The sequence below is a fragment of the Myiozetetes cayanensis genome, unplaced genomic scaffold, assembly GCF_022539395.1.
Source record: "Myiozetetes cayanensis isolate MyiCay16 unplaced genomic scaffold, myiCay2020 scf26, whole genome shotgun sequence".
In the NCBI taxonomy this organism is placed as follows: Eukaryota; Metazoa; Chordata; class Aves; order Passeriformes; family Tyrannidae; genus Myiozetetes; species Myiozetetes cayanensis.
Window position 1 is genome coordinate 3010858 of NW_026087477.1, and position 24999 is coordinate 3035856.

Genomic DNA, 24999 nt, shown 5'->3' on the forward strand with positions numbered 1-24999 from the left:
GTACATTCACACACCTGCATGCTCACACCTGTGCACTCACACCTGTGCACTCACACCTGTGCATTCACACCTGTACATTCACACACCTGTGCCCTCACTCACACCTGTACCCTCACTCACACCTGTGTGCTCACACCTGTGCCCTCACTCACACCTGTACCCTCACTCACACCTGTGCCCCCACAGGTTTGCGGCCCTGATGGCCGGAGCCACGGTTTCCCCGGCCGGGCCTGGCTGCCCGGTTCAAAGATGGCGGGGGCAGCGTCTCCCCCCTCAGCGGTGGCGGGCGGGCGGCAGAGAGTGAGGGCGGAAGCGGGTCCGCCACCAATCGTGTCCCCCGCGCTCGGATGCGCAGGGCCTGGCGCGGCGCGATGGAGGCCGGGCACGGTGAGAGCGGGGAGGCTCGGGGGGCCCGGGGGACACCGAGGGGCTGCGGGGCCGCTCCCGGCGGGGCAGGGCCCGCGGGGGCCCGCGCTGATCCCCTGTTCCCCCGCAGGGCAGGAGGCCGAGGCGGGCGGCCACGGCGGCCACAAGAAGAAGCATAAGAAGCACAAGAAGAAGCACAAGAAGCGGCACCACCACGAGGCGGGGCCGCCCCCTGGCCCCGAACCCCCCCGGCAGCCCCGGCTGCGGCTCCGCATCAAGCTAGGGGGGCAGATCCTGGGCACCAAGAGGTGGGGGCGGAAGGGGACGATGGGGGGCTTCGGAGGGTCTGGGGACAGATCCTGGGCACCAAGAGGTGGGGCGAGCTGGGGGTTCGAGGGTTCGGGCCAGATCCTGGGCACCAAGAGGTGCAGGAGGAGGGAAGGCTGGGCCGGGCTGGGTGGCGTGTCCCACCCTCCCCGGCCCCCCCAGCCTCCTCTCTCCCCCTGCAGTGTCCCCACGTTCACGGTGGTCCCCGAGGGGCCGCGCTCCCCCTCCCCGCTGCTGGGGGCGGACGAGGAGGAGCCCAGCGAGGGGGTCCCCATCGAGCAGTACCGGGCCTGGCTGGGTGAGCACGGGGGGCACACGGGGGGCTCACGGGGGATGGGCTGGGGAGGGTAAGGGCAGCCCCTGGGGGGCTGAGGTGGGGGGGATGCTCTGGACCCCTGTCGTGGCTCGGGGACAGAGTGACCCTGGCACAGGGTGACCCCCTACCTGTGTGACTGTCCCCCCCCGGCTCCCCCAGATGAGGACAGCAACCTGGCCCCCTCCCCTCTGCCTGAGCTGGACCCAGAGAGCTGCTTCCCCCACCGTGAGGAGGGGGAGGAGGAGGAGGAAGAGGAGGAGGAGGAGGAGCGGCGCTGGCTCGCGGCCCTTGAGCGAGGCGAGCTGGACGACAACGGGGACATCAAGAGGGAGGTGGACGAGTCCCTGCTGACAGCCCGGCAGGTGTGGGGGGCTGGGACAGGGCTGGGGTGCTCTGGTTGTTTTGGGGGCCTGGAACTATTGGGGGCTTGGCTAGGGGTGGGTCTATTGTGGAGCTGCTGGGACAGGAGTGAGGGGAACTGGGAGGGGCAGGGAGCCTTTGGGATGGAGCTGAGAGAGGGGAGCTGTGGAGCCCCTGAGGGGTGCTGGGGCTGGGCTGAAGGGGGCTGGGGGGCCATAGGGCTGCTGGGACAGGGCTGAGGGGGGTCCAGGGAGGGCATGGAGTCACTGAGGAGGGACTGGGGGGGATGTAGAGGCACCAGGGACGGGGCTGGGGTGGCTGCAGGGACCCCAGAAGTGGTGTGGGGCTGGGCTGTGGCCCTAGGGGAGCTGTGGGGGGGTCCCCTCGAGGGCCCCGCCTGGATCCCGTGCCCCCCCTGACGCCCCCGTGGCCCCCAGCGTGCCCTCCTGCACAAGCAGCAGAGCCAGCCCCTGCTGCAGCTGCCCATGGGAGCCAAGGCCAAGGAGGTGACGGAGGAGATGCGGGAGAAGCGGGAGGAGCGGGCGCGGCGCCGGCGGCTGCAGGCGGCCCGCAAGGCCGAGGAGAGCAAGAACCAGACCATCGAGCGCCTCACGCGCACCCACAAGGCCAAGGTGAGGGCCCTGCGCGAGCGCCGCGCCCGCCCCGCGCCCTGCCCCGTCGTGCACTACCACAGCTCCGCCCAGGGCGTCACCCTGTCCTTCCCCCCGGGGCTGCCCCTGCCCCTGCCCCCCGCCACGGCCCCGCCGGTGCCCGCCCCCCAGCCCTGCGCCGTGCCCGGCTGCACCAACGCCCGGCGCTACCGCTGCGCCCGCACCGGGCGGCCCCTCTGCAGCCTGGGCTGCTACCGGCGCAACCTGCAGCTGCTGCAGAGCCCGGGCTGAGCCCTGCCCTGGCTGCAGGGGCCCCGAGCCTCCCCCTGGACGGCGGACAGCGGCAGGGGGGCCGTGGATCCTGCCCGGGGGCACCCGGGAGCGGGACGGCCCACCCGCTGCAGCCTGGGCGGTACCTGCAGGTGCTGCAGCCCTGGGGTCACCCCCGGGGGGCTGTGCACCCACCCCACCGACACAGAGGGCCAGAAAGGGGAAAGCACCCGCTCAGCACAGACACAGGCGGGTTCCAGGGAGCTCTGGATTCTCCACCTGGAGACAGAAGGCCAGAAGAGGAGGCTCCAGGCCCTGCACCGCAGACCTGCGTGGACTGTGGGGTGCTCCATCCCCTCCCCATGGACACAGAGGGGCAGAACGGGGGGCTGAGCACCTTCTGCCTTGGATATGGGGGACTCTGGATGGTCCACGTGGACACAGCAAGCTGGAACAGGGGGCTCCAGTCCCCCACATGGACTCGGAGGGCTGGGGACCAAGGGCGGGCCTGGAGGTGGAAGAGGGTCCGTGCGCCTGGCGTGTCCTGGTGCTGCGAGCTGATTAAAGGCTGCTGGTGAAGGAACCGTGTGTGGCTCTGCTGGGATAGGGCACAGCCCGGCCCCCCCGCGGCTCTGTGGCACAGCCCGCGCCCCCCCCTGGCTCTGTGGCACAGCCTGGCCCCCCCCCGGCTCTGTGGTACAGCCCGCTCCCCCCGCGGCTCTGTGGTACAGCCCGCTCCCCCCGCGGCTCTGTGGCACAGCCCGGCCCCCCCCACCGGCAGCGCTGTGGGACGGCCCGACCCCCGGGCCGCGTGCTGGTCCTGCCCGGGTGGGCGGGGCTCCGTGGAGTGCCCGCCCTCCGGAAACGGCCATTGGCTGGGGCTGTGCCCGGCGGAGAGCGACGGCGTTGATTGGCTGGCTGCTCCGCCAATCACACGGCCGGAGCCGTGCCTGCGCTCGCATTGGCCGCGTTGTGAGGAGTGCCCGCCCCTGGGCGGGCCGTGAGCGGCTGCGGGGCTGCCATTGGCCAGTGTCGCCGTCAGTCAGGTCCGGGAGGGGGGGCCGTGGCTCCGATTGGCGGCGGGGGCCGCCATTCCGGACAGGGGCGGGGCCTGGCCCCTTTGTCTCTGTTGTTGGGCGTGAGGCGCGGGCAGACGGCGCGCGATTGGCCGGGGCCGGGCGGCGGCGGCCGCGCCCATTGGCTGTGGGTGGCGGAGCGGGCGCGGATTGGGCGGCGGCGGCGGGGGGGGCGGGACTTCGGGCCGGTGCGATGGCGGCGGCGGCGGCCCCGGCCCGGGCGGCGGCGGCCGCGGGGGCCGCGATGGCGGCGGCGATGGCGGTGGCGGGGCGGCGGCGGCTGCTGCGGGCGGCGGGGGCCGCGGCCGGGCGGGCGCGGGGCCGCGGCGGGCTGTAGGCGGCGGCGCCATGGAGCGGCCCGGCAGCGCCGAGGGGGCCTGGGCCGCGCTTCTGGGCCGGCAGCACCCGCAGGTACCGGGCGGGCCGGGGCGGGGGGGCCGCGCGCGGGGCCGCGGTGACGGTGCGGCCGTGCCCGCAGGCCCGGGAGTTCTGCCCGGGGGTGAACAACCGGCCCTACGTGTGCGAGACCGGGCACTGCTGCGGGGAGAGCGGCTGCTGCACCTACTACTACGAGCTGTGGTGTGAGTGCGGGCACCGCGAACCGGGGGAGCGGGGCAGACGGGGAGACAGGGAGTCCAGGAGTCCGGGGAGCTCAGGGGCTCCGGGCAGGTCCTGCGGCTCTGGGAGCCGAGTGGCAGCGAGGCTTCCAGGGGGTTCGGGGGGTTACCGAGCGACCTGTGGGTCGAGGGGGGCCGGGAGCTCCGGAGGGTCTGGGGGAGATCAGAGGCTCCGTGGGGATATGGGGGCCTCTGGGGCCCGGGGGCTGTGTGTGAGGGTGACCCCCGCTCTGCCCCCCACCCCGCAGGGTTCTGGCTGCTCTGGACCATCCTGATCCTGCTGAGCTGCTGCTGCGCGTTCCGGCACCGCCGGGCCAAGCTCCGCCTGCAGCAGCAGCAGCGGCAGCGCGAGATCAACCTCATCGCCTACCACGGTGCCTGCCACTACCCCCCCTCCGCGGGGGACCTCCGTGAGTGGGCACAGCCACCCCCCGCGCCCCCGGCCCTGCCGGTAACCCCCCTCCATGGGGAGTCTGAGTCCGGGCACCCTGGACCCTCCTAAACCCACGTCCCCCTCCACTGCCCCTCCCCATACCCCCTTCCCCCTGGCTTTTCCCCCCAGGCCCTCCATGTCCCCCTCCCCATCCCTGCCCCGAGCCCTGGGCTGGGCTGAGCCTTCCAGCTCGCTCCCCTCTGGGATCCCTTCCAGCCCTGCATGCCCCCAGCTCTGCCCCCTTTGCTCCCGTGTCCTCTGGCATTCCCTGTATCCCCGCCGGGTGCTCCCCTGACCCCGCTGTTCCCCCCCAGGGCTCTTGGCCTCCTTCAAGCTCCCTGCGTACGAGGAGGTGGCCCAGCGCCCCGGGACGCCGCCGCCGCCCTACAGCCCCGGGAGCCCCTCGCTGTCCCCCGGCTCCTGCGGGGGCTGCAGCTCCTGCTCCTGCGGCTGCTCCTGCGCCTCCTCCCCCAGCAGCTCCTCGCTGTCGGCGCCGGGCACCGACGAAACGGACCCGGACCCGGACCCGGGCCGGGGGGGTGGCACCGCCGGCGGCTCCAGCAGCACCGGCACCGGTGCCAGCTGGGAGCTGCCCCCGCCCGAGGAGCCCCTGGCCCGCGGGGGCCCCTCCAAACACGGCCCCCCGGACTTCCCCGAGGCCGAGGGTGGCCCCTGCTCCTACACCGAGGCGGGTGAGGAGGGGGTGGGCGGCGCGGCCCGGGGGGAGGACGGCCCTGGGCGGCACCGGCGGCTCACGGGGGACTCGGGAATCGAGGTGGGGCGGGGCCTGGAGGAGGAAGAGGGCGAGGCCAAGGGCTGGGGGGGGCCGGGCGGTGGGGGGGGCCTGGCTCACCTGCGCTGCCTGTCTGAGACCCCCCGGGACCCCCTGCTGGGGTCTGGACTCACCGCGGAGCCTCCAGGGGCCCCTCACCCCAACTGACCCCCACGGTGACCCCACTCATGGTGTGGCCCTGCCAGAGCCCTCTCTCCAAACTGTTTCTGGAGCCCCCCCACCCCGGTGCTGCTGCTTGGGGAGCCCCCATCGCTGGGGAGGGCCCAGGCTGTGGGGGTGGGTGGTCCTGGCACATTCTCTCACCATTAAAGAGACGTGGAAGTACCGGAGCCCTGGTGTGATGGGGGCACTGGGCTGGGTGGGGACCCCTGACTTCTCAGGGAGGGGACAGATGCCCCCCGGGGCTTGGGGACATCGGGCTGAGCTGGGACAAAGGCCCCTGGAAGCACTGGGGACACGATGACACCCTGACCTGGGCAGGAAGAGGCCCAAGTTGTGGAGGTTTATTGAGGGGGAGATGGGGGGGCTCCAGCACAGCCCCCCAGCACCTCCTCTGGCCCTGAGCGTGCGGGGCGGGGGCACGGGGAGCCCCCATCAATAGTCCTCGGCCATGGCGAGCACCACGAGCGCGGACCAGCCTGCGAAGGGGTGGCAGCCCTGCCCCGCCCCGTCGCTGTCCCGGTAGTGCTCCCACAGGAAGCCGGTGGCCTCGTGCTGCCGGAACACGTTGGTGACCAGGTTGTGGTGCAGCTCCCGGTACAGCCGTGCCGCCTGCTCGCGGTGCGGCCCCGCTGTCCGTGCGTACTCGTGCAGCGCCCGCAGCGCCAGGAAGTTCATGTTGACCCAGATGGAGCCGCGCCAGTACGGGGGGTCGTGCTCGGTGTTGCGCTGCAGGTACCAGGGGCTGTCGCGGGCCAGCGAGCGCAGCCCGAAAGGCGTCCAGAGCTGCGCCTCGCTGCGCATGGCGCCCAGCAGCGCGGGCAGGCGCGGGGAGTCCGCGGGCAGCAGCTGCAGCAGCAGCGGGAACAGGCTCACGTAGCCCAGCGCGCCCACGAAGCGCGGCCGCGGTGCCTCCCGCACCTCCCGGCGCAGCTGAGGGGCCGGCGGGGCACGGCCGGGCACGGGGGCCGGGCGGTGCCAGCGCAGCGCCACGGCCGCACTGTGGTTGCCGAAGTCGGCGAAGGCGCCGAGCTCGGGCGCCCAGTGGTGCCGCTCCAACAGGGCGTTGTCGCTCAGTGCCAGGGCCATGTCGCTGTAGGGCTCGGGGGGCTCCCCCAGGCGCTCGGCCAGCGCTGCCAGCACGCGGGCGCCCAGCGCCATCCAACAGCGCAGGTCCAGGTGCCGCTCCTGCTCCGACGGGTGCGAGGCGCGCGGGTAATCGTCCAGCCCCGACGCCAGCGTCTTGGGGTTCAGGAAGCGCTCGGCGTCGGTGTCGCGGCCGCGCCAGCGGAAGGTGAGGGGCTCGGGGCCGGCCTGGGTGCGGTTGAGCCACGAGAACCAGGCGCGCAGGCGCGGGGAGAGGCGGCGCAGGTAGGGCAGGGGCGCGTCGGGCAGGAGCCGCTCCAGCGCCAGCAGCAGCGTCGGCGGGTTCGCCGTCTCGCTGTGCTGCAGCACGAACTCGGGGGGCACCCTGGCCCGCGCCTCGTCCCCCAGGATCTGCTCCCGCGGGATCCAGCCGTCAGCGTTCATGAGGTCGAGCCAGTGCGCCAGCACGTCCCGGGCCAGCGCGGGCGCCCAGCGGGCCAACAGCAGCAGGTGGAAGCCCTCGTCCCACAGGAAGCCCCGCGGGAAGCAGGAGCGCGAGGGCACGGCCGTCAGCAGCGTGGCCTCGGGGCCGGGCAGCGGCTCCGAGCGGTGCTCCGAGCGCAGCAGGGAGCGGCCGTGGAAGAAGCCGAGCCCCCCCAGGAGCTCGCTGAGCGCGGCCTGGGCGAAGCGGCGCTGGGCGGGGGTCGCCCCGCGCGCCTCCAGCCCGAAGGTGTCCTCGAAGCGGCGCTCGAAGGCGGTCACGTGCCGGGCCAGCGCCGCGCCCAGCGCCCGCCCCGCCAGCCGCCCCTGCCGCGCCCCCGCCGCGCTGCCCGACTCCAGCACCGCCTCCAGCACCGCCGGCGCCTCCAGCGTCACCTGGTGCAGCAGCAGCTGCCCCCGGGGGGGCTCCCCGGGCAGCCCCCCCGCGCCCGACACCCCCAGGTAGTGTCGCCGTGGGCGCCCAGGCGGTGAGAACACGCAGGGCTCCCGCAGGCTGTGCTGCACCAGCTCCGTGAGGCGCTGCAGCCCCGGCACCGACCCCGCCAGGAAGTTGTAGCTGAGGGAGACAGAGAGGTCGGGGATGGGCGCAGATGGGGGGACAGGGGAGGTGAGAGTCAGGTGGGGGGAGACACGAGGGAGAGGAGGAGTCAGGGAAAGGGAAGGCACAGGGGCCAGGGAGTCAGGGGAAAGGTGGAGGAAATAGATGCAGGCAGGAGAAATGGAGGGACATGGGATGCAGAAGAGCATGTGGAGGATCGGGGAAATGGGGGAAGAGAAAAGGGGCAAACACAGGGAGAGAGAAGAAGACATGGAGTCATGGAATGGGGGGAAAACAGAGGAGACAAAAAGTAGGCAGAGATGAGGGGTTGGGGATCAAGCCCCAGGGACTCACCTGGCATATTTGGGCCCCTCCTCGCCCTCCTCCATTGGGGGCAGGAAGGTGAGGGTGAAGTTCCCGAGCTCCTCCGATGTTCCCTCCACGGCCGCCAGGTGGGTCCCGTTGTGCAGCACCGGCCGCAGCTCCCCCTGCCCGTCCGTAGCCACGTAGAAGAACAGTGACAGGAGCGGGGCCGGGCCTTTCCCCTGGCGGCGGGAGCAGGAGGAAGGTGACGGAGGGTCCGCGGCATCCCAACTCCTCTCCCGCCCTCCCTGCACTCACCTCCATCCTCGCCGTGACCCTCCAGCTCCAGTCCCCGCCGTGGTCTCCCCCCGGCTGCTTGACGAACTCCGTTCTGAGCAGCAGCCGCCCGTCGCGGATCTCCTGCACGCCGAAGTTCTCCCCGTCGTGCATCACCCAGCCGTAGCGGGCCGGCCCGTCGCCTTGCTCGCACGTGTGCCGCAGGCCGCCGCCGTGCTGCAGCCACATCAGCCCTGGGGGGCGCGGGGCGTCAGGGGCGGCTCCCGGGTCGGCAGCGGGGCCGGCGGAGCCCCGGGGTGGAGCCCCCACCCGCGCCCCCCTCACCGGTCACGACAGAGCGCGGGCTCCGCGTCTTCATCCCGAAGAACACGTGCGGCCGGTACGTGCCCCAGAAGTAGGCGGGGGAGGCGAGGGGCCCGGTGGAGCCGGGGGACGGCGGGGGCGCGGGGTGGGGGGTGACGAGGCGCGAGGCTTCGCTCCACCGGCTCCACTCGGTCGCCGCCGCCATGAGACCGAGCGCCAGCGCTGCCGCCGCCGCGGCTGCCAGCGCCGTCCGACCCCGGCCCGGGCCCCGCGGCTGCTGCTGCTGCTGCTGGTGCTGGCGGTGCTTCGGGTCCCGCGGCCGCTCCCGGGGCCGCTCCCGGGGCCCGTCCCCGCCACGCCGCCGCCGCTCCCCCGCCATGGCCGCCCCCCTGACGTCAGCCCGCGCGACGGGGTGCGGGGAGAGCCGCACGCGCGCCCCCTGGCGGGCGGGAGGACCCCGCGCCGTTCGGTCCTCCCAGGGACTCCCGCCCGACCCAAAACCGGCCCCGAGGGGACAAGGACCGCCCTCAGCGTGCCCCCAACCCCGCCTTCCGCCCAGTCCACGCTCATCACGTCCTTAGAAGCCATTTGTTACTCCCTTGCTCGGCCCCATCGCTGGGAAGGGGTCCCGGCTGCACTGACTCCCCCATCCACCACCCCAACAGTGTCTCCCGAGGGACCCCAGACAGGATTCCCCCAGCCCTCCCCAGGACCCCCATGGATGCCCGACCTCCCAAAGACCCCCATTATGAACCCCCAATATCCCCCGGGACCACCAAGGGATCCCTGGTGTCCTTGAAGACCCCCAGGGACCTCCACCCTGCATTCCTGGCATCCCCTGGAACTCCCCAGAGTACTCCCAACCTCTCCAGGGCCTCCAAGGGACCCCCAGCCGCCCCAGGAACCCTCAAAGGGCCCCAATGGAACACCAGCCATGCACCCCTGTAGTTCCCCAGGACCCCCAAGGGCCACTCACTCTGCACCCCCGTCTCTCCAGGACCCCCCAGATCCCCTCAGGAGTCCCCGTTAGATCCCGCCCCACAAGTAGGTGGTCCCAGCCGCAATCCCAGATCTCGGGCCGGTGCTGTCAGCCCCCCATGCCCCGTGCCCCCCTCGCAGAGGCGGCCGGGCCGGGTGGGGCGGGTTTATTGCGTGTCAGCCCTCGGGGCTGTTGCCCACGCAGGGCAGCCCCGGCACTCTCCAGCGGCGGGCGCGGTGGAGCCGCAGGGACAGCCACTGCTGGGGGCTGCCCGGGAAGGGCGGCTCGGCAGCGGCGCCGCGGGCACGGCCCGGCACATCGTCTCCCGCGCCCGGCCGGGGCCCCGGCAGCGGCACCGCCACCTCCAGCGGGTCCAACACAGGCAGCGGGGCCGGGGGCGGGTCCAGGGGGTGGGCGCCTTCGTCCGAGCCTGGGAAAGGAGGGACGGGCTGGGATATTGGATCCTGCTCCTGCTAGGACCCCCCGTCCCCGTCCGAGTCACCATTCCCTGATGTTCCCGTCCTCATCTCCACCCCCATCCTTGTCCCAGTCCCCGTCCTCATCCTTTCTCCATCTCCATTCCACCTCTATTTCAGTTCCACCCCCGTCCCATCCCTATTTCATCCCCACCTCATCCCACCCCGTCCCCATATCCCCACCCCATTTCATCCCATCCCCATCTCCTCCCCATTCCCATTCCCATCCCACTCCCACCCCATCCTCGTCCCCCCATTCGATTCCACGCCCCCCCAGTGGTGCCCCGTGCCCGCTCTCACAGCAGCGCCGCAGCCCGGCCCAGCCGCGGGGGTGGCCGCCGCGCCCCCCCGGCTGCTGCAGGAGGCAGCGCACGGCCGTGTCCGTGTGGTGGAACACCCGCAGAGCCCGCAGAGCCTGCTGGGCCTCGGGGGCCAGCCCGGAGCGCTCCGAGCACAGCAGCTCCCGCACCGCCTCGAAGTCCCGCCGCAGCTGCAGGGCCCCCTGCAGGCTGGGACAGGGGGGCAGCGTGGGCATGGGACCCCCGGGACACCCCCCCGGGTCCCCTAGCACCGCCACCACCTCCTGGGACACCCACTGCGATCCTGGAACTGTCACCAGATCCCCAGAACTGCCCACCTGGACCCCTGAAACCCCCACTGGGACTCCTAGAACGGCTGCCAGGACACCCAACCTGCCACCGGGACACTTGTCCTGTCATGGGACCCCCAGTAGTGCCACTGGGACCCCTGTTACTGCACTGGGATCCCTGAAACTTCCACCAGGCCCCCTGGCCCCCCCTCTGGGACCCCCAGCACTATCACTGGGACCCCTGCTCTGCCCCCAGGATCACAAAGGGGCTCCTGGCACTGCCCCTTGGCTGTGGCACTGGTGTGGGCCCCCGTTCCAGTACCTGAACTTGATCCTGTGGGTGAGGATGTGGTCCATCCAGGCCTCCAGGAAGGCCGTGGTGACCCGTGCCAGGGTGGGTGCCTGGGCGTCGCGGGGCAGGGCCTGTGCCCCCTGCAGCACCTGCCCCAGCACCGCCTGCACCGCGGCCGCTGCGTACGCACTGGGGGTGCTGGGCAGCTCTGGGGGAGCACCGACACCCTGCTCAGTGCTGGGACCCCCCTCAGCCCCCTGAGCACCCCAGCACACCCCCAGCCCCTCACACCCACCGGCACGTGGCCCGAGCCGCCAGTGCCGGCCCAGCGGCATCGTCTGGTCAAAGATCTCGGCCGAGAGCCGCTTGCAGCTGCTGGAGAACATCCCGAGCACGTCGCTGGAGAAGAGCTGGGACGCGGCAGGGGACATGGCGTGACACAGGCACCCAGGGCACCCCTCTGCTCGGGACCCCCACCCAGGTCCCGCTGTACCTGGATGTTGTTGGCCGCTCCGTGGATCTGCCGGCACAGCTGGAGCTCCCACGGGGACCCGTGGGGTGGCTCTGGGGGGGTGTCTCCATCAGTGTCCCCCAGCTCTGGGAAGGTCCCACTCACCTGCAGCACCAGCTGCTCCGTCTCTGCCTTCAGCACCTGGAGGGGAGCAGGAGGGGTGAATCCAGCCCCCCATACCTACAGGTCTCCCTCCCTGGGTGAGCAGCAGGAGCCGGGGCAATGACCAGGCCCCCCTGTGCCCCCCAGTGCCCCCCGTGACCCTGTACCTGCAGGTCTCCCTGGGTGAGCAGCAGGAACTGGGGCAGTGCCCAGGCCGCCAGGTACCGTCCGGCCCTGCCCGTCAGCCACGCGTGAGCAGCCGCCACCGCCGCCAGACACCGGCCCAGCACCTGCAGCCGCAGGCAGGGACCCCCAGGGGACGCTGGAGGAGGGTGTCAGCACAGAGGGGACCCCACGTGCCCCCTCGTGCCCCCCGGATCCCGCTCACCGTGTGGGTGCGTGGGCAGCGGGCGCAGGCAGCGCAGGGCCAGCGCCAGGGCTGGGAAGAGGCGCCGGAGCTGCTGCGCCGTGCGGCTGCACCCCGGCCCCGGAGGCCCCCCCGGCACCTCCAAGCACTTGTCCAACAGCCCTGAGCCCAGGGCACAGGTGAAATCTGGAGGGAAAACAGTTAGAAGCCCCTAACACCGCACACGTCCCACTGTAACCCACACCTGCACCCTGGACTGCAAACCCAGTACCCCACACCCTCACTGCCTACCCCCCAGATCACCCTCTACTCCGTCATCCCACGCTCACTCTCCACCCCACATTGTACTCCACACTTGCACCCCAGACCTCCCTAACCCAGCCCCCTAGCCCTGTACCCCGTGTTCCCCACCCTATACTTCCCCCAGCCCCCAGGACCTGTGTCCCAGCTGCAGAGGATGCTCCGGCAGATCAGGCGCAGGCAGAGCACCCCCAGCTCCTCCTGGCACTCGGGGGGCACACGGGCTGCGAGGGAACCCGGGGGTCAGGGCATGGCAGGGCCCCCCCGCGGCACCCCCTGCCCCCCGTGTCCCCACGTACCCACGACGAGCGCGCGGCTCAGCTCCTGCGCCGCGGTGACGGTGGCGCTGAGGGTGGAGGGGGGGGTGCCCAGGCTGTGCCCCAGCGCAGCACCCACGGCCCCCCAGAGCAGCGGGCGGTACCGGGCGCCCAGCGTGGCGGCCGCGGGGCCCCGGGCGGTGTCCAGCCACCGCACCGACTTCCAGCCGCCCGTGCTGCCCGGGCGCGGCCCCACGGGCTCAGGGCTCTCAGACAGCACCGGCTGCCACAGGCTGTCGGCCGAGGCCACCAGTGCCCCCAAAACGTGTCCCGTCAGCTCCTCGTCCTCCAGGCACAGCGCCCGCAGCTCGGCCACCAGCCCTGGCGGCGCCGCCGCTCCGGAACCTTCTGCGTCCGTCGGCGCGTCCGTCCCCGCAGCGTCGTGCCCCGGCGGCCACGGCACCGCCACGTCCTCCCAGCACACGTGTCCATCCCTGATGTCCCCACCTCGGGGCCGCAGGAGGGGCTGGAGCCGCTCGGCCACGGCGCGGCCACGCTCGGCCGCCAGCACCCGCAGCACTCCGTCCACCGTGAAGGGAGGGGGGACACCCCCGGGACCCGCCTCGGGGCCCAGCTCCTCCGCCAGCCCCTGCACCACGCGGTTGTAGATCTCCAGCCCCTGGAAGAGCTCAGCCAGGCTCTCGGGGGCCGGGGAGGGGGTCCCGGGGCAGCCCAGCTCCCGCAGGCACCCCTCGGCGTGGCGCCGGGCCAGACGCGCGGCCATGAGCGCCGGCAGCAGCAGCGCCCGCCGCATGTGCGCCACGGCCTCGCGACGGCGCCGCGGCAGCGCCCGCAGCCACGCGTCCCCCCGCAGCCTCCGCCGCAGCGCGGCCCAGTGCCCCGCGTGTGCCCGCAGCTCCAGGCACAGCTCCCGCAGCGCCGGCCCCGCGCGGCCCCCGCAGGCCCCTGGCACCGGCAGCGCCAGCAGCTGCCGCAGGAAGTCGGAGGAGGCCTTGAGGCGCCGGGCGAAGTCGCGGGCCAGGCGGAGCAGGTGGCGGTGCCGCAGCAGTGCGTGCAGGGCCGCTCCCCGCGCGGCCACGCGCTGCCGCACCGCGTCCTCCGAGAACTCGGCGGCGCCGCCGGGACGGGGCCGCACGTGTCCCTGGAAGGTCTCGGTGCGAGGGTCCTCCCAGACGCGGAGGCAGCGGCGCAGCCCCGCGAAGCTCTGCTCCAGCGGGGTCACGATGGACGCGGCCTCGTCCTCGGTCTCGTCCTCCTCGTCGCTGTCGCCGTCGCCGCGCCGGCGGGGCCGCGGGGCCAGCAGGCGCCGCAGCCCCGGGGAGACGCAGCTGCGCAGCATGGCCTCTGCCCGCTGCAGGGAGCGCGCCAGGGGCCCCCGCAGCCCGCCTGGGGGCCGAGCGTGGGGCAGCGACCTCAGTGTGGGGTACAGACCCTCACGTGGGGTAGCCCCTGCCCACACCCCCCTCATCTCTGCCACCCCAGCCCTGAGCCCCCCAGCCCCCTGGGCACCCAGGGAGTCCCAGAACCCCGTTAGGGTTCTCATAGTCCCCCCACATTAGGGTCCCCCACGCTATCCCCAGGAACTCCATAACCCACTGGGGTTCCTGCAGCCAACCCAGGACCCCATATCCCATCAGGGTCCCCACAGCCCCTAAGAACCCCACACTCCCTCAGGGTCTCTGCAACACCCCAGGACCCCACAACCCCTCGAGATCCCCACAGCCTCCTCGGTGTCTCACCAGGCTCGAGGGGCTCCCCGTGGGCCACCCCATCACCCGGGGCCGGCCGGGCCGTCAGCAGCAGCAGGATGAGGCCGCCCAGGCCGGCGTCGCCCACCTGAGGGGTGCGGGGGGCTCAGGACCCCTGGGCTGGGCGAGGGGCGGGGCCACCGCCGATGGGGCGGGGCTAAAGGGATGGCCCCGCCCCTCAGCGCTGGCAGCTGCGGAGCCCTCCGCAGTGACCGCGCCCCCTCCCGCAGTAGCCACGCCCCACGCCTGACCGGCCACGCCCTCAGTCCCCGTGGCCACGCCCCCTCCCGGGCCGTTGCCATGGAGACGTCGCGTTGCCGGGTCCGGTGCCCCCCTGCCCGGCCTGGCACCGCCCCGGCCCCGCCGCTCCTCGGGAGGAGTGTCCGGCCCCCTCTCCCCGCGTGGCCTCACCTGCAGGCAGAGCTCCCCGCCGCGTCGCTCAGCGCCGCCGGCCTCCATGCCGGGCCATCCCGGGGGCGGCGGCAGCAAAGAGGCTTAGACCGTGCCCGGGCTAATCCGGGGGGCCGGACCTGGCTGGCCGCCGGGACAGAGTCGGCGAGGGGGGCAGGACGAGCAGCGGGGAGAGGCCGGGCCCGCGGCCTCGGGGCAGGCGCGGGAGGAGGGACGGGACGCGGAGCGCCGGTGCCGCTGGGTGCGGGCCCTGCGGGCCGCCGTCCTGCCCGCACCCAACATGGCAGCCGGGCGGCCTCAGCCGGCGCCCTGCCCCACTTCCCGTCGGTTCTGTGACGCACTTCCGGCGCGCGGCGGCTGGCGGCGATGCGGGGCGGGATGCGGGACCGGGACGGGCCCGGCCCGGGGGGCTCCGCCTGCGGGGCCGGCCCCGCCGCCTGCCCCTGGGGCTGCGCGCCCGGCCCCGGCGGCTGGAACGGCGGTACGGGCCGGGGGGGCGCGGAGGGGGAGCCCGGGACGGGGCCGGGGAGCGGCGCCCGTGCCGGCCGGGTTTCCGTTCCGCCTGCCCCGGCTCACGGCCGCCTGCGCTCCCTGCAGCGCCTTTCTGCCCTTGGCACCGCCTGTCCGGCCTCGGCGAGCTCCCAGTGCTGCCGCGGGGCCCCTCCCAGACGGTGATCCAGTGCGAGGAGGGGGAGGTGTGTCTGCTCTGGGACGACGGTGAGTCGGGCAAGGCGTCCCGGGGATCCCGGTGCCCGGGGGCTGCCCCTCATGCCCTGCGCTCTCCCACCAGGTCCCAGGCTGGAGCATTTCTACCAGCTGGAGGATGACGACGAGGATGAGTCCGACACAGATTACGAGGAGCGGGATGAGTTTTGGGACGTTCCCCTCGTGGAGCGGCCCCGGCCTTACAGCTACTGCGGCTTCCGAAAGTCCTTCTTGTGTGCGGAGCCGCCGCCGCAGCCCCCCCGGGCCCCCCCGAGCGCCCTGGAGGCGCGGCTGGACCGGCTGCCCACGCCCCGCCGGGCCCGGCTCACGGCTGAGGTGGGCAATGCTCGCCCCCTCCTCCCGCTCTCCGCGGGCTGGGGTGTCCCGGGCTGGCATCGCGGGAGGGGCCGTCACTGTGTGCTTCTCCCAGGAGGCAGAGAGGAACGCCCAGGAGCTGGTGGCGGAGGAGGAGCGGGTGAAGAAGAAAGCAGAGAAGAAAAAGCTGAAGAAGAAGGTGGGTGGGCCCTGGAGGAGTCACTGTCAGCCCTTGGGGTGCAGGCAGCTGCTGTCCCTGAGCCCTGGGGCTTTGGGCTCGGGGGAGGTTGAGGAGGACTGCATTGCTATAACGGTTCTGTAATTCCCCTTTCCAGAAGCAAAAAGACCGGAAAAAACGAGAGAAACTGTGTCAAGAGCAGAAGAACAAGGAGAACACTGACCCGGTGTGTGACCCCTTCAGCCCCCTGGGGCTGTCCTGCCGGTCCCCAGAGCTGGGGGCTGGGCAGCACCCCCTGCCCCAGCCACCCTTTCCCCTCCCTGTCCCTGCAGAGTCCCCCGGCCCCGAGCAGCCCTGCGGGCACGGGGCCCCCCCGGGATGGTGCTGAGGAGGAGGGGGGCTGCACAGGCCCCTCCCCACACCCCGGGAGCTCCACGGCCCCATCGGAGGACACAGAGGGAGCAGAGGTGAGGGAGGGTCTCCCTTAGGGGCTGTGTGGGCACAGGGGGTGCTGTCTGGGCTCTGCCTGCCCACCCCCCTACCCCCCCAGGAGGAGCTGGACCTGAGCTGCACCTTCGTCTGCAAAGCACGGGAGAAGGCGGGGGTCCGGCTGCGCCCCCCCGGCAAGGAGAGACCCCCCGGCACAGGGGACACGGAGCTGGGCAGGAGGGCACCAGAGAAGGGCAGGGGGGAGAGCCCTGCCCCTCCCCAGCCCCCTGGCCCCGGTGCAGTGGAGCAGAGCCTGATGCTGGCAGGTTAGTACAGGGAGTCCTGAAGATGTGGGGGGCACATGGGGGGCTCTCCTGCTGTGCCAGGAGGGCTCTGCTTGCTGCACTGTGGATTTTGTGCTGGGGGGGCTCACCCTGCTGCTCCCCAGCTCGTGGGGGGGCTGTGCCAGGGGTGCTGTCCTTCCCCAGGGTGGTCTGTGCTGGAGGGCTCCCTGCCCAGGGTGGTCTGGTCTGGGGGTCTCTCTGTGCAGCTCCTCAGGTCCAGGGCAGCCCTGCCCCAGGGCTGCCGTGCAGAGCTCTGGGCTGGCTCAGGGACCCTGTCACCTCTGTGCCCCTCGTGCCCCCAGGCCACGGGATCGCTGCAGCCCAGGCAGGCCAGCACGACGAGGCCGTTCGGGCCTTCAGCGCTGCCCTGGAGCTGAACCCCCAGGAGCACCGGTGAGCAGGGGAGTCCTGGGGGTCCCAGGGTGGGGGGGCCAGGCAGCAGCGACCCCCGTGTTTCCACAGGCTCCTGGGGAACCGCTCGTACTGCCTGGAGAAGCTGGGCCGCTACGAGGAGGCACTGAGAGACGCGGAGGCGGCGCTGGGGCTGCAGCCGGGCTGGCCCAAGGGCTCCTTCCGCAAGGGCAAGGCCCTGCGGGGCCTGCAGGTACCCTGGGGGGGCTGCAGGTACCCTGGGGGGCTGCAGGAGCGGCTGGGGGCTGAGGGCAGGAGGGCTGGAGGGTGGCATGGCTGGGCAAGGGGCTGCAGCACACCAGGAGTGGGTGGGGAGCTTTTGGAAGGCTGTAGTGTACCATGGGCTGCTGTTGGGGCTGAGTTGAGGGTTGAGCTGGGGGCTGTGGGGTGCCGGTGGGGCTGGGTCAGGGCTACAGGGACCTGGGGAGCTCTGGAGTGGTGTGGCTGCATGGCATAGGCTGAGGGGTATCAGGGTTGGGAGAGAGGAGGGAGGTATCGGGTGCAAATTAGGGTCTGCGGGGTGCCAGGGCTCGGAGGACTGGGCAGGGGCTCGGGGGAGGGCTGGGGTTTTCCTGGGCTGCCATTTGGGCTGAGAGGTGCCCGTGGGACCGGGCAGAGAGCTCTAGCGTGCCCTGGGGTGCCGTTTGGGTGGTGGGATGCCCGTGGGGCCAGGCAGGGGGCTCTGGGGTGCCCTGGGGTGCTGTTTGGGTGGTGGGGTGCCCGTGGGGCCGGGCAGGGGGCTGCAGGTGCCCCCTGCCCCCAGCGCTACGCCGAGGCCGCGCACACCTTCGAGCAGCTGCTGCTGCGGGACGGGGCCAATGCCGAGGCCGCTGCACAGCTGGAGGCCTGCCGGGCCCTGCTGCGGGTGAGACCCCCTTCCCCTGCCCCCCATCCCCTGCCCCCCACCCTGCTGTGCCCCCCACACCTCACCCCTGTCCCCCCACAGCAGCGCAGCCGCTCCGGGGCAGTCCCTGTGTCCCCCTTCCTGCCTGAGACCAAAGAGCCGCCGCTTCTCCCTGGTAAGGGACCAGGGCTGGGGGTCCCTGGGGATGTCCCCATGTCCCTGGTGGGTGCTGACTCCCCCGGACCCTTGGCAGGGGGGTGGGTGAGCGGGAGCAGCCAGCACACAGGTGACACGAGTGTGGCGGGGGGGAGCACCGGGACCCCCGCGAGAGGCCCAGGACAGGGACCTGCCACAGCCACCAGCCACCCGACACTGCCACCAAGCCATCCTGCCAGGTACAGGGCTCCAGGGGGCTGGGGGATCCCAGAGCTCCAGTGAGGTGGCACTGGCTCTGGTGACACTCGGGTGGCTCTCGGCAGGGACTGCTTTCCGCTCTGGGTGGGCAATGTCACCTCCCGCATCAGCGAGAAGGTGTTGCGCCACACCTTTGGCCGGTGAGTGACTCCCAGGTACCGCCCCCCTGGGATCCCCAGCTTCCTAGCACAGCCCTGGTGCCCCCCAGCCATCTCTGTCCTCATTCCCTGGTGGTTCTGACTTGCTTGGTTGGCTGGTCTGTGATCTACTTCCCATGTTTGGGGATATTTAAGCTCCCTCCAGTATTGGGGATCTCTACTTCACAGCTTTGGGGTATTTTTAACTGTTTTCCTTCAGATTTGGGAGTTTCTGATCCCCCTGCCTGCAGGTTTAAGAGTGTCTTAATACTCTTCCTCTCTCTTCGGGGGTCTTTTGGTATTCCCTGCCACACACATTTGGGGGTCTCTAACACTCCCTGCCGTATTTGAAGGTTTCTGAGGGTCTGTAACCCTTGCCCCCCCATGTTTGGGGGTCTGTGCCCCCAGGTTTGGGGAGATCCGCTCGGTGCGGATGCTGCCGGGCCGGCGCTGTGCCTTCATCAACTTCTGCGGGAAGGCGGCGGCGGAGGCGGCCTTCGGAGCCATGCAGGTGAGCTGGGGGGGCATGCGGGGCCCCCCGCCCTGGGGCTGCCCTGGGACACCCCTGCCCGCAGGGCCTGTCCCGGTGCGAGCTCCCCCCGTCCCCAGGGTGCCACCGTGGAGGGCAGCGAGCTGGTGCTGCAGCTCAAGCACCCGTCCCACGCCACGCCGGCCCCCCCGCCCCGCTCCAGGGCGGGCGTCCCTGCCGGGGGGCTGCTCAGATGACCCTGCTCTGTCGGGGGGGGCTGCCGGGGCCCCCCTGCACCTGCCTGTACCTGCCTGTACCTGCCTGTGCCTTGTACCCCTGCTGGGGGTGGGAGTGTCCCCCGCTCCTGCCTTGGGGGGGTCGGGGCCCCCCTGCATCCCCTCGTGCCTGGGGCGGTTGGGCCCGGGCTGATCCCCACGGCCCCTCAGGGATTTGTTACCTGTTCGGGTTTTATAATAAAACTGAGATCATTGTCCCTGTTTCTGGTTTTTTTTTGCCTTGGACTGGTGGTGCCCCCCCCAAAATGCTCCAGCCCTCCTTCCACCCCTCTGCCCTCTCTGCCCCCCACCTCAGTGCTGGACCCCACCGCTCCAGCCCCCCATGTCCTCTCCCCATGTTCCCCCTTGTCCTCCCGGGTCCCTCCAGCCCCGGGGGGCAGCGGTGGGGTCCCCACCCCCCCGGAATGTCACTTGCTTTGGGGCGGGGGAGTGACAGGCGGGACATCAAATACAATTTGATTAATATGCAAATTGAGGGGGGGAGGGTCGGCCTCAGCCGGTAATTAATCACCAGTTAAAACAAATTAATGCCTGCGGCGGGAAGTGCTCGCCTGGAAAATGGGGGGTACAGAGTGGTCCCCGGGGAGGATCAGGGCTCCATAATAAGGTGTTGCCTTTATTGCAAATATTTACACCGGGGCCGATAGAAAATAAAATTAAAAAAAAAGAAAAGAGACAATGGAAAGACGAACAAAAAAAATACCCAAAAACGGGTGCACCGAGGGGGCGGGGCGGGGCCGGGCCGGGCTCGGCTCCGTTCGGAACCGAATCGAGTGGAGCCGAACAGAGCGGTGTCGGCCCGGACGGTGCCGAGCAGAACCGAGCGGGGCGAGCCGGTCTGAGCGGGCTTGGCTCAGTCCGCCACGTCGATCTCCTCCTCCGAGAGCTCGGCGGGCGCCGCGGTGCCGGGAGCCCCCGGGGGCTCGGGCAGCCCCGCCAGCTGCTGGAGGGCGGCGGGGGGCAGCGCCTGCAGCGAGGCCACGTCCGCCCGCAGCTCCTCCAGGTCCCGCTTGAGCTTGGCGCGGCGGTTCTGGAACCAGGTGATGACCTGGGCGGCGGAGAGCGCCAGCCGCGCCGCCAGCGCGTCCCGGTCCACCGGGGAGAGGTAGCGCTGCCGCCGGAACCGCTGCTCCAGCTCCCGCAGCTGCTGCGCCGTGAACGCGGTCCGGGACTTGCGACGCTTCCTGCAGGGAGGGCGCGGGCCCGGGGCGCCCGGCGGGGACGGACCTGCGGGGACAGCGGGGTCAGGGCACCGGCACCGGGCACGGGGAACGGCCCCGCAACCCGCGCCGGCCCTGGGGAATAGCCCCGGGGCGCCCGCGAAGTGCCTGCAGGGACAGCGGGGGCAGGGCACGGGGAAAGGCCCCGAGGCGCCCGGTGAGGAAGGGCCTACGAGGCCCGGGACCCGCACCGCACCGGCACCGCCGAGCCGCGCAGAGCACGGCGAGGCCCGACATGCTGGGATGGCGGCGTCAGGGCAAAGGTAGCGGGACCCACACCGAGCAACGTGTAATGGCACGGGCACCTGCACCTGGTCGGCCCCGAGCGCTGCGGGTCCCGACCTCTGGGCACAGCAGTGTCAGGGTAGAGGCACCGGTAACGGCACCCGCACCGATCGCGCCGGGCCGCGACCAGCACGGCGGGCGGACTCCCGGTCGAACGGAGACGAACCGGCTCGCGTCGAGCCGGAAGCAGAAGAGCCGTGCCGTGCCGTGCCGTGCCGTGCCGTACGGAACCGAGGCCAACAGAGCCGAGCAAACCAAACCGTGCTCGGTGCCGGGAGCCGGGAGTCGCAGTTCCACAGCGGCCCCGGCCGCGTCGAAGTCGCCACCGCTGCGCTTGTGGCTGAGACGCCCGTGTCCTGCCAGCGGCTGGTTCTGGAACAAGGACCGAAGCGGGGAACAGAGCCGGGAACAGAGCAGGGAGATGGGAGCGGAGCGAGGAGCCGGGAGCCCCCGGCGGAAACCGAGATCCTCCTCTCCACGATTCCAGGAGACCCGAGGCCGTGCTGGTCCCTGCATCCGATCGCCTCGCTGCTCTCGGCTCCGGTGCGGCCGCTGGTGCCGGCATCGATGTAGAGAACACCCGGTGAGACGCGGATCGCGGCCCCGGCTATGGCTCAACGTCGCCGGCGGGATCCCGGTGGCGTCCCGAGTCCCTCTCCTGCTCCCAGTCCCGTTCCACCCCTCCTCTGCCGGCGGGACCAACCCGCTTCTCGGTAAAGCGGCTTCCGGGATCACCGTGCATCCCCCGGTAACGGCGGTGACCTCCGCGGCCGCCCGCAACGGGAGCTCCGCTCCTGGGGACCCCCGATCGCTCGGTACCGGAGCCCCGGGCCGTCCCAGCAGTCTCGCTTGAGCTGGGACTGTTGCCGGTCCGTTCCGGTAAGGGGCTTTACCGCGCTCACGAAACCCCCATCGCTCCCGTGTCTGTCCGTCCGTCAGTCCAATAACACGACTTTCCCTCCACTCTCGGAGTCCAGATCGACCCCGTTTCTGTCCGTCCGTCCCGGCAACGGGGATTTTCTCGCGTTCCAGGAGCCCTCCAGATCGCTCCCGTGTCCGTCCATCCTTTGTCGCTGCGAAGAGAGATTTTCGTTCATCACGGAGTCCCGGGCGGTTCCGGCCATGTCCGTGGGTCCGTCCGGGTAACGAGGTTTTACCTGAGTTACCGGCACCTCCCTCTGTCCGCCGGTCCCGGCTCGTTCCGCCGTTACCCGCGGCCAGTTCGCCATCGGGTTAATTCCGAGATTCCCGCTCGGCCGTGTCCGTCTGTCCGGCCGGTACCTGGGCTTCACTCCCGCTCCGGGAGGCCCGATCGCATTCGAATCTGTCCGTCTGTCCAGTCGGCAACGGGGTTTTTTCGTTCTTTTTTTTTTTTTCCATTTCCGTGTCCGTCCGTCTGCCCGGCCGGTAACGGGGATCACTCCTGTTTCGGTCCATCTGTTCGCCCGGTAACGGCATTTTTTTCGTTAATTTTTTTCGATCCCGGCCGTGTTCGTGTCAGTCAGGTAACGGGCGTTTTTACCTTAATTCCGAGAGCCCCGATCGACCGCGTTTCTGTCCGTCTGTCCATGCCGGTATACGAAGATTTTTTTTCACCCCCTTTTATATCCGTCTGCCTGCGGTAACGGGATTTTTTCTTTAATTTATTTCGTTCCCGGTCATGTCCGTCCGTCTGATAACGGGGGGTTTTACGTTAATTCCGGGCGCCCCGAGCCGTCTCCGTTCTGTCTCTCTCTCCACACGGTAATGGGTTGGCTTATTCGTTAATCACGGACCTCACTCTGTCTGTCTGACCTGTACGACGATTCGTTAATTACCGGAGCGACACTCCGTAATTAGAGAATTTCTTTCCTTTATTTGCCGGAGCCCGGCTCTGCCCGTGTCCGTCTGTCCGGCCGGTAACGGGGTTTCGGTTACTCACGGGAGCGCTGCTCGGTCGATCCGTCTCCGTCCGTTCCAAGATTTTTCGTTACCGGCGGGAGCCGCGTTGTGCCCATAGCGTGTCCGTTAATTACTGGAATGCTGCTCTGCTGTGACTGTCCGTCTGTCCGTCCCGGTAACGTTTTTTTCCCCGTTAATTACTGAGGCCCTCTCTATCCGTTTCAGTAAGGGGTTGTGTTTTTTTCCTTTTAATTACCTGGAGCCCCTCTCGATCTCTCCGTGTAGGTCTGTCCGTCCCGGTAACGGTTCTATTCATTCCGGGCGGCGCCGCGCTCTGCTTGTCCGTGTGTCTGTCCGTGTGAGGGATTTTCCTTTAATTCCGGAACCCCGATCGGTCCGTCCGTGATCGTCCCAGTAAGGGCTTGGTTTTTCCGAACAGTCCCAGAGTCCCGATCGGTCCACCCGTGTCCGTCTGTCCATCTCAGTAGCGGTTTTTGTTCGATCCCGGCGGCGCCGCGCTCCGTCTGTCGGTGTCTGTCTGTCCGTCCACCCGGTGACGCAGAGCCCGGGAGCGGTGGAGCTGGTTCGTCCCCGTCCATAAGCGGCTGTCGGACCCCGCCGGTACCGGGCCACTGCGGGAGGCCGAAACCGGCCAGAGCCACCGTCCCCGCCGGGGCTCGGGGCCCGTACCGGGTTTCCGTTGCCTCCTGGCCCGATCCACCGCTCGGCCCCCGCGCTCGGTCACGGTCACGGTCACGGCACGGCGGGGCTCACCCACCACCCGGTCCCGTGGCTCCCGGTAAAGCTGCCGGCGCCGTCCCGGCCGGTGCTCCCGAAGCTCCGGTGCCTCGGTGCTGGAGGCGGCTCACCGGGGCCGGGACTCTCTCTGGCTCCCAGTGTCCGGTCCCGGGGCTCTTCCCTCCCTCCGGGCGGAGGCTGCCGCGTGTCCGCGCCGGGCGAGCACCGGCGGCTTCCCTGGTCTCCCGGCTCCGCTCGCCCCTCCGGGACACGGAGGAAACTTCCCGGGACCGGGGAGGAGGGGCATCCCTAGCCTCGCCACGGCCTCTCCCGCCGCCCGCCGGCCCCGCTACCTGCCTGGTGCCTGCTGCCCAGTTCCCGGTGCCCGCTGCCCAGTTCCCGGTACCCGCCCCGGTCTCGACGGAATCCCCCCGCCCTGGTAACCCCCCGGTCCCGGTACCTCCGGCTGCTTGCAGCATTCCCAGCTCCAGCCCCTGGAAGGTTTTACTGGCGAGTTCCTCCAGCGCCCAGAGCGGCGAGGCCGGGGCGCAGCCGCCGCCGCCGCGGGGCCCCGCCGGGGTGGGGGGGGCGGCGGGACCGGTACCAGTCCCGGGGGGGCTCCCGCCGCGGGGACGCCCCAGGATGTCCTCGATGCCGAAAGGGGTCAGCGGTTTGGTGGTGTTGGCGGGGGGTGGGAGCCGGTCCAGGGGGCTTCGCCGATGGCCGCCGACCGCGGCGGGCAGCGGGGGGGAACCGGCCGCCTCCCCCGCCGAGGTCATGCCGGGACCGAGACCCGCGCCGGGACGGGGACCCGCCGCCCCCACCCCCCAGCCCCGCGATCCCCGTTCCACCGCCTTAAAGGCCCGGGATACCGGGAGGAGGAGGAGGAGGAGCCACCGACGCCCCCCCCGTCGACGGGGGGGGACCGATCCCTCTCCGCCACTACCGGGGCTCAGCCCCGCGCCTCCCCCTTGTTGTTTCCCCCATTATAAGCCACTCTGGTGGGTCCCCTCCGTCCCCCTCCCCACTCCGCTCCCTCCTCATCCTCACCGTGGCTCTTACCCTCACCCAAAAATTTATTGGCTCTTTTGCTCTAAAATGCCCCATAAAAGCGCCGGGGCAGCGGCTGGGAGTGATTAAGCCCTTTCGGGTGGGTTTTGGGTTTCAGAGCCATAAATCCCCCCTCCCTCCCCACATTCCCACTGCCCTTTCCCGGTACAAATAGCTCCGGGATTTCGGCCGCTCGTAAAAATCCCGGGATGCCGCACACGCAGGTGAGGCCCGGCTGGTGAAGCCGCGTCCGGATTATCCAGCGGGATTGGGGCTGGGGGATGCCGAATCGTCCCTCTGGGGGGCCGATTCGACACCCCCCAGCCCCAATCCAGCCGGGTGTCCCCATGGATCCGTCGCTGGGATCGGGGACACAGCGAGGTCACGGGGGTCAGGGTGGTAATGAACCTGCGGAGGATGAGGGGGAGCCCGGTGGGAGCACACGGAGCCGGGTTGGGGGAGCAGGTGCAGGGGGATCCGGCAGCGCCGATGCTGGGATTATGGAAGTGGGGAAGGGGCGGGAGGGGGGGGTATGTGTGGATTTTTCCAATCTTGCTGACAAAGGCAGAACGCGATCTCCCGGCTGGAAATCGGAGTTTGACAAATTCAACCTTGAAATTTCCCAGCAGCCGGAGCAATTAAAGGCTGGTGGGGGGGGGTGGGGAGGGAGCTCGGTTTGGGAGAGGGACACGGGGCCCCTTGCACGGCGGCGTGCCCGGCACGGCGGCGTTTGCACGGATTCCTCGCACGCGGCTTTTGTCCTCCCCGCAGGGCGCGGGGAGATGGCGGAGCTGCCGTGGCTGCACGTGCCGCCGGCTCTCGCCGGGGAATGGAGCCCATCCCGGGGTGCAGGAGAGCTGTGACCCCCTCTCCC

The 24999-nt window shown here is 70.9% G+C and overlaps 6 protein-coding genes across 10 annotated transcripts; 3 read left to right on the forward strand and 3 right to left on the reverse strand.

Moving 5' to 3' along the window:
- The first annotated feature begins 301 nt into the window (after positions 1–301).
- INO80B (INO80 complex subunit B) lies at positions 302–2838 on the forward strand. Its single transcript, XM_050321137.1, has 5 exons — positions 302–387; positions 497–674; positions 876–991; positions 1169–1371; positions 1807–2838. Exons 1-5 carry the CDS (start codon positions 348–350, stop codon positions 2269–2271), a joined length of 1002 nt encoding a protein of 333 aa, XP_050177094.1. The 5' UTR covers positions 302–347; the 3' UTR covers positions 2272–2838.
- Positions 2839–3506: 668 nt separating this feature from the next.
- Positions 3507–5493, forward strand: WBP1 (WW domain binding protein 1). Its single transcript, XM_050321149.1, has 4 exons — positions 3507–3737; positions 3805–3907; positions 4192–4353; positions 4691–5493. Exons 1-4 carry the CDS (start codon positions 3675–3677, stop codon positions 5314–5316), a joined length of 954 nt encoding a protein of 317 aa, XP_050177106.1. The 5' UTR covers positions 3507–3674; the 3' UTR covers positions 5317–5493.
- Positions 5494–5641: 148 nt separating this feature from the next.
- Positions 5642–8726, reverse strand: MOGS (mannosyl-oligosaccharide glucosidase). The gene is made up of 4 exons (XM_050321131.1): positions 8378–8726; positions 8075–8286; positions 7808–7998; positions 5642–7471 (listed from the first exon to the last, which is right to left on the reverse strand). Exons 1-4 carry the CDS (start codon positions 8559–8561, stop codon positions 5764–5766), a joined length of 2295 nt encoding a protein of 764 aa, XP_050177088.1. The 5' UTR covers positions 8562–8726; the 3' UTR covers positions 5642–5763.
- Positions 8727–9438: 712 nt separating this feature from the next.
- On the reverse strand, positions 9439–14688 carry CCDC142 (coiled-coil domain containing 142). Its single transcript, XM_050321142.1, has 11 exons — positions 14410–14688; positions 13990–14086; positions 12272–13636; positions 12110–12196; positions 11694–11858; positions 11473–11627; positions 11186–11344; positions 10988–11102; positions 10723–10900; positions 10112–10320; positions 9439–9765 (listed from the first exon to the last, which is right to left on the reverse strand). Exons 1-11 carry the CDS (start codon positions 14455–14457, stop codon positions 9512–9514), a joined length of 2832 nt encoding a protein of 943 aa, XP_050177099.1. The 5' UTR covers positions 14458–14688; the 3' UTR covers positions 9439–9511.
- Positions 14689–14769: 81 nt separating this feature from the next.
- On the forward strand, positions 14770–19148 carry TTC31 (tetratricopeptide repeat domain 31). 5 transcript variants are annotated; one of them, XM_050321313.1, is made up of 15 exons: positions 14770–14890; positions 15007–15126; positions 15200–15450; positions 15545–15628; positions 15765–15833; positions 15940–16074; positions 16158–16362; positions 16683–16773; positions 16843–16984; positions 17555–17656; positions 17738–17810; positions 17889–18030; positions 18115–18189; positions 18595–18697; positions 18796–18999. In XM_050321313.1, exons 1-15 carry the CDS (start codon positions 14776–14778, stop codon positions 18910–18912), a joined length of 1824 nt encoding a protein of 607 aa, XP_050177270.1. In that variant the 5' UTR covers positions 14770–14775; the 3' UTR covers positions 18913–18999. The 5 variants fall into 5 exon arrangements, with proteins under 5 accessions (XP_050177270.1, XP_050177268.1, XP_050177269.1 ...); XM_050321311.1 differs by having other exon boundaries at positions 18595–19148; XM_050321312.1 differs by having other exon boundaries at positions 17741–17810; positions 18595–19148.
- A 656-nt stretch (positions 19149–19804) lies between these two features.
- LBX2 (ladybird homeobox 2) lies at positions 19805–23854 on the reverse strand. Its single transcript, XM_050321169.1, has 2 exons — positions 23536–23854; positions 19805–20178 (listed from the first exon to the last, which is right to left on the reverse strand). Exons 1-2 carry the CDS (start codon positions 23852–23854, stop codon positions 19805–19807), a joined length of 693 nt encoding a protein of 230 aa, XP_050177126.1.
- Between the last annotated feature and the right edge of the window lie 1145 nt (positions 23855–24999).

Bases quoted from the DNA above. Each gene is read 5' to 3' on its own strand.
- LBX2 (XM_050321169.1), bottom strand. From the start codon at position 23,854: ATGACCTCGGCGGGGGAGGCGGCCGGTTCCCCCCCGCTGCCCGCCGCG. The intron at 20,179-23,535 runs GTACCGGGACCG...CTGTCCCCGCAG, and splicing joins AATGCTGCAAGCAGCCGGAG to GTCCGTCCCCGCCGGGCGCC.
- WBP1 (XM_050321149.1), top strand. From the start codon at position 3,675: ATGGAGCGGCCCGGCAGCGCCGAGGGGGCCTGGGCCGCGCTTCTGGGC. The intron at 3,738-3,804 runs GTACCGGGCGGG...CCGTGCCCGCAG, and splicing joins TGGGCCGGCAGCACCCGCAG to GCCCGGGAGTTCTGCCCGGG. The intron at 3,908-4,191 runs GTGAGTGCGGGC...CCCACCCCGCAG, and splicing joins CTACTACTACGAGCTGTGGT to GGTTCTGGCTGCTCTGGACC.
- TTC31 (XM_050321311.1), top strand. From the start codon at position 14,776: ATGCGGGGCGGGATGCGGGACCGGGACGGGCCCGGCCCGGGGGGCTCC. The intron at 14,891-15,006 runs GTACGGGCCGGG...CGCTCCCTGCAG, and splicing joins CCCCGGCGGCTGGAACGGCG to CGCCTTTCTGCCCTTGGCAC. The intron at 15,629-15,764 runs GTGGGTGGGCCC...TCCCCTTTCCAG, and splicing joins AGAAAAAGCTGAAGAAGAAG to AAGCAAAAAGACCGGAAAAA.
- MOGS (XM_050321131.1), bottom strand. From the start codon at position 8,561: ATGGCGGCGGCGACCGAGTGGAGCCGGTGGAGCGAAGCCTCGCGCCTC. The intron at 7,999-8,074 runs GTGAGTGCAGGG...TCCCGCCGCCAG, and splicing joins GGGTCACGGCGAGGATGGAG to GGGAAAGGCCCGGCCCCGCT. The intron at 7,472-7,807 runs GTGAGTCCCTGG...TGTCTCCCTCAG, and splicing joins GAGGGGCCCAAATATGCCAG to CTACAACTTCCTGGCGGGGT.
- CCDC142 (XM_050321142.1), bottom strand. From the start codon at position 14,457: ATGGAGGCCGGCGGCGCTGAGCGACGCGGCGGGGAGCTCTGCCTGCAG. The intron at 13,637-13,989 runs GTGAGACACCGA...CTCGGCCCCCAG, and splicing joins CGGGGAGCCCCTCGAGCCTG to GCGGGCTGCGGGGGCCCCTG. The intron at 9,766-10,111 runs GTGAGAGCGGGC...CTCCTTTCCCAG, and splicing joins GGCCGGGCTGCGGCGCTGCT to GCTCGGACGAAGGCGCCCAC.
- INO80B (XM_050321137.1), top strand. From the start codon at position 348: ATGCGCAGGGCCTGGCGCGGCGCGATGGAGGCCGGGCACG. The intron at 675-875 runs GTGGGGGCGGAA...CTCCCCCTGCAG, and splicing joins CAGATCCTGGGCACCAAGAG to TGTCCCCACGTTCACGGTGG. The intron at 992-1,168 runs GTGAGCACGGGG...CGGCTCCCCCAG, and splicing joins GCAGTACCGGGCCTGGCTGG to ATGAGGACAGCAACCTGGCC.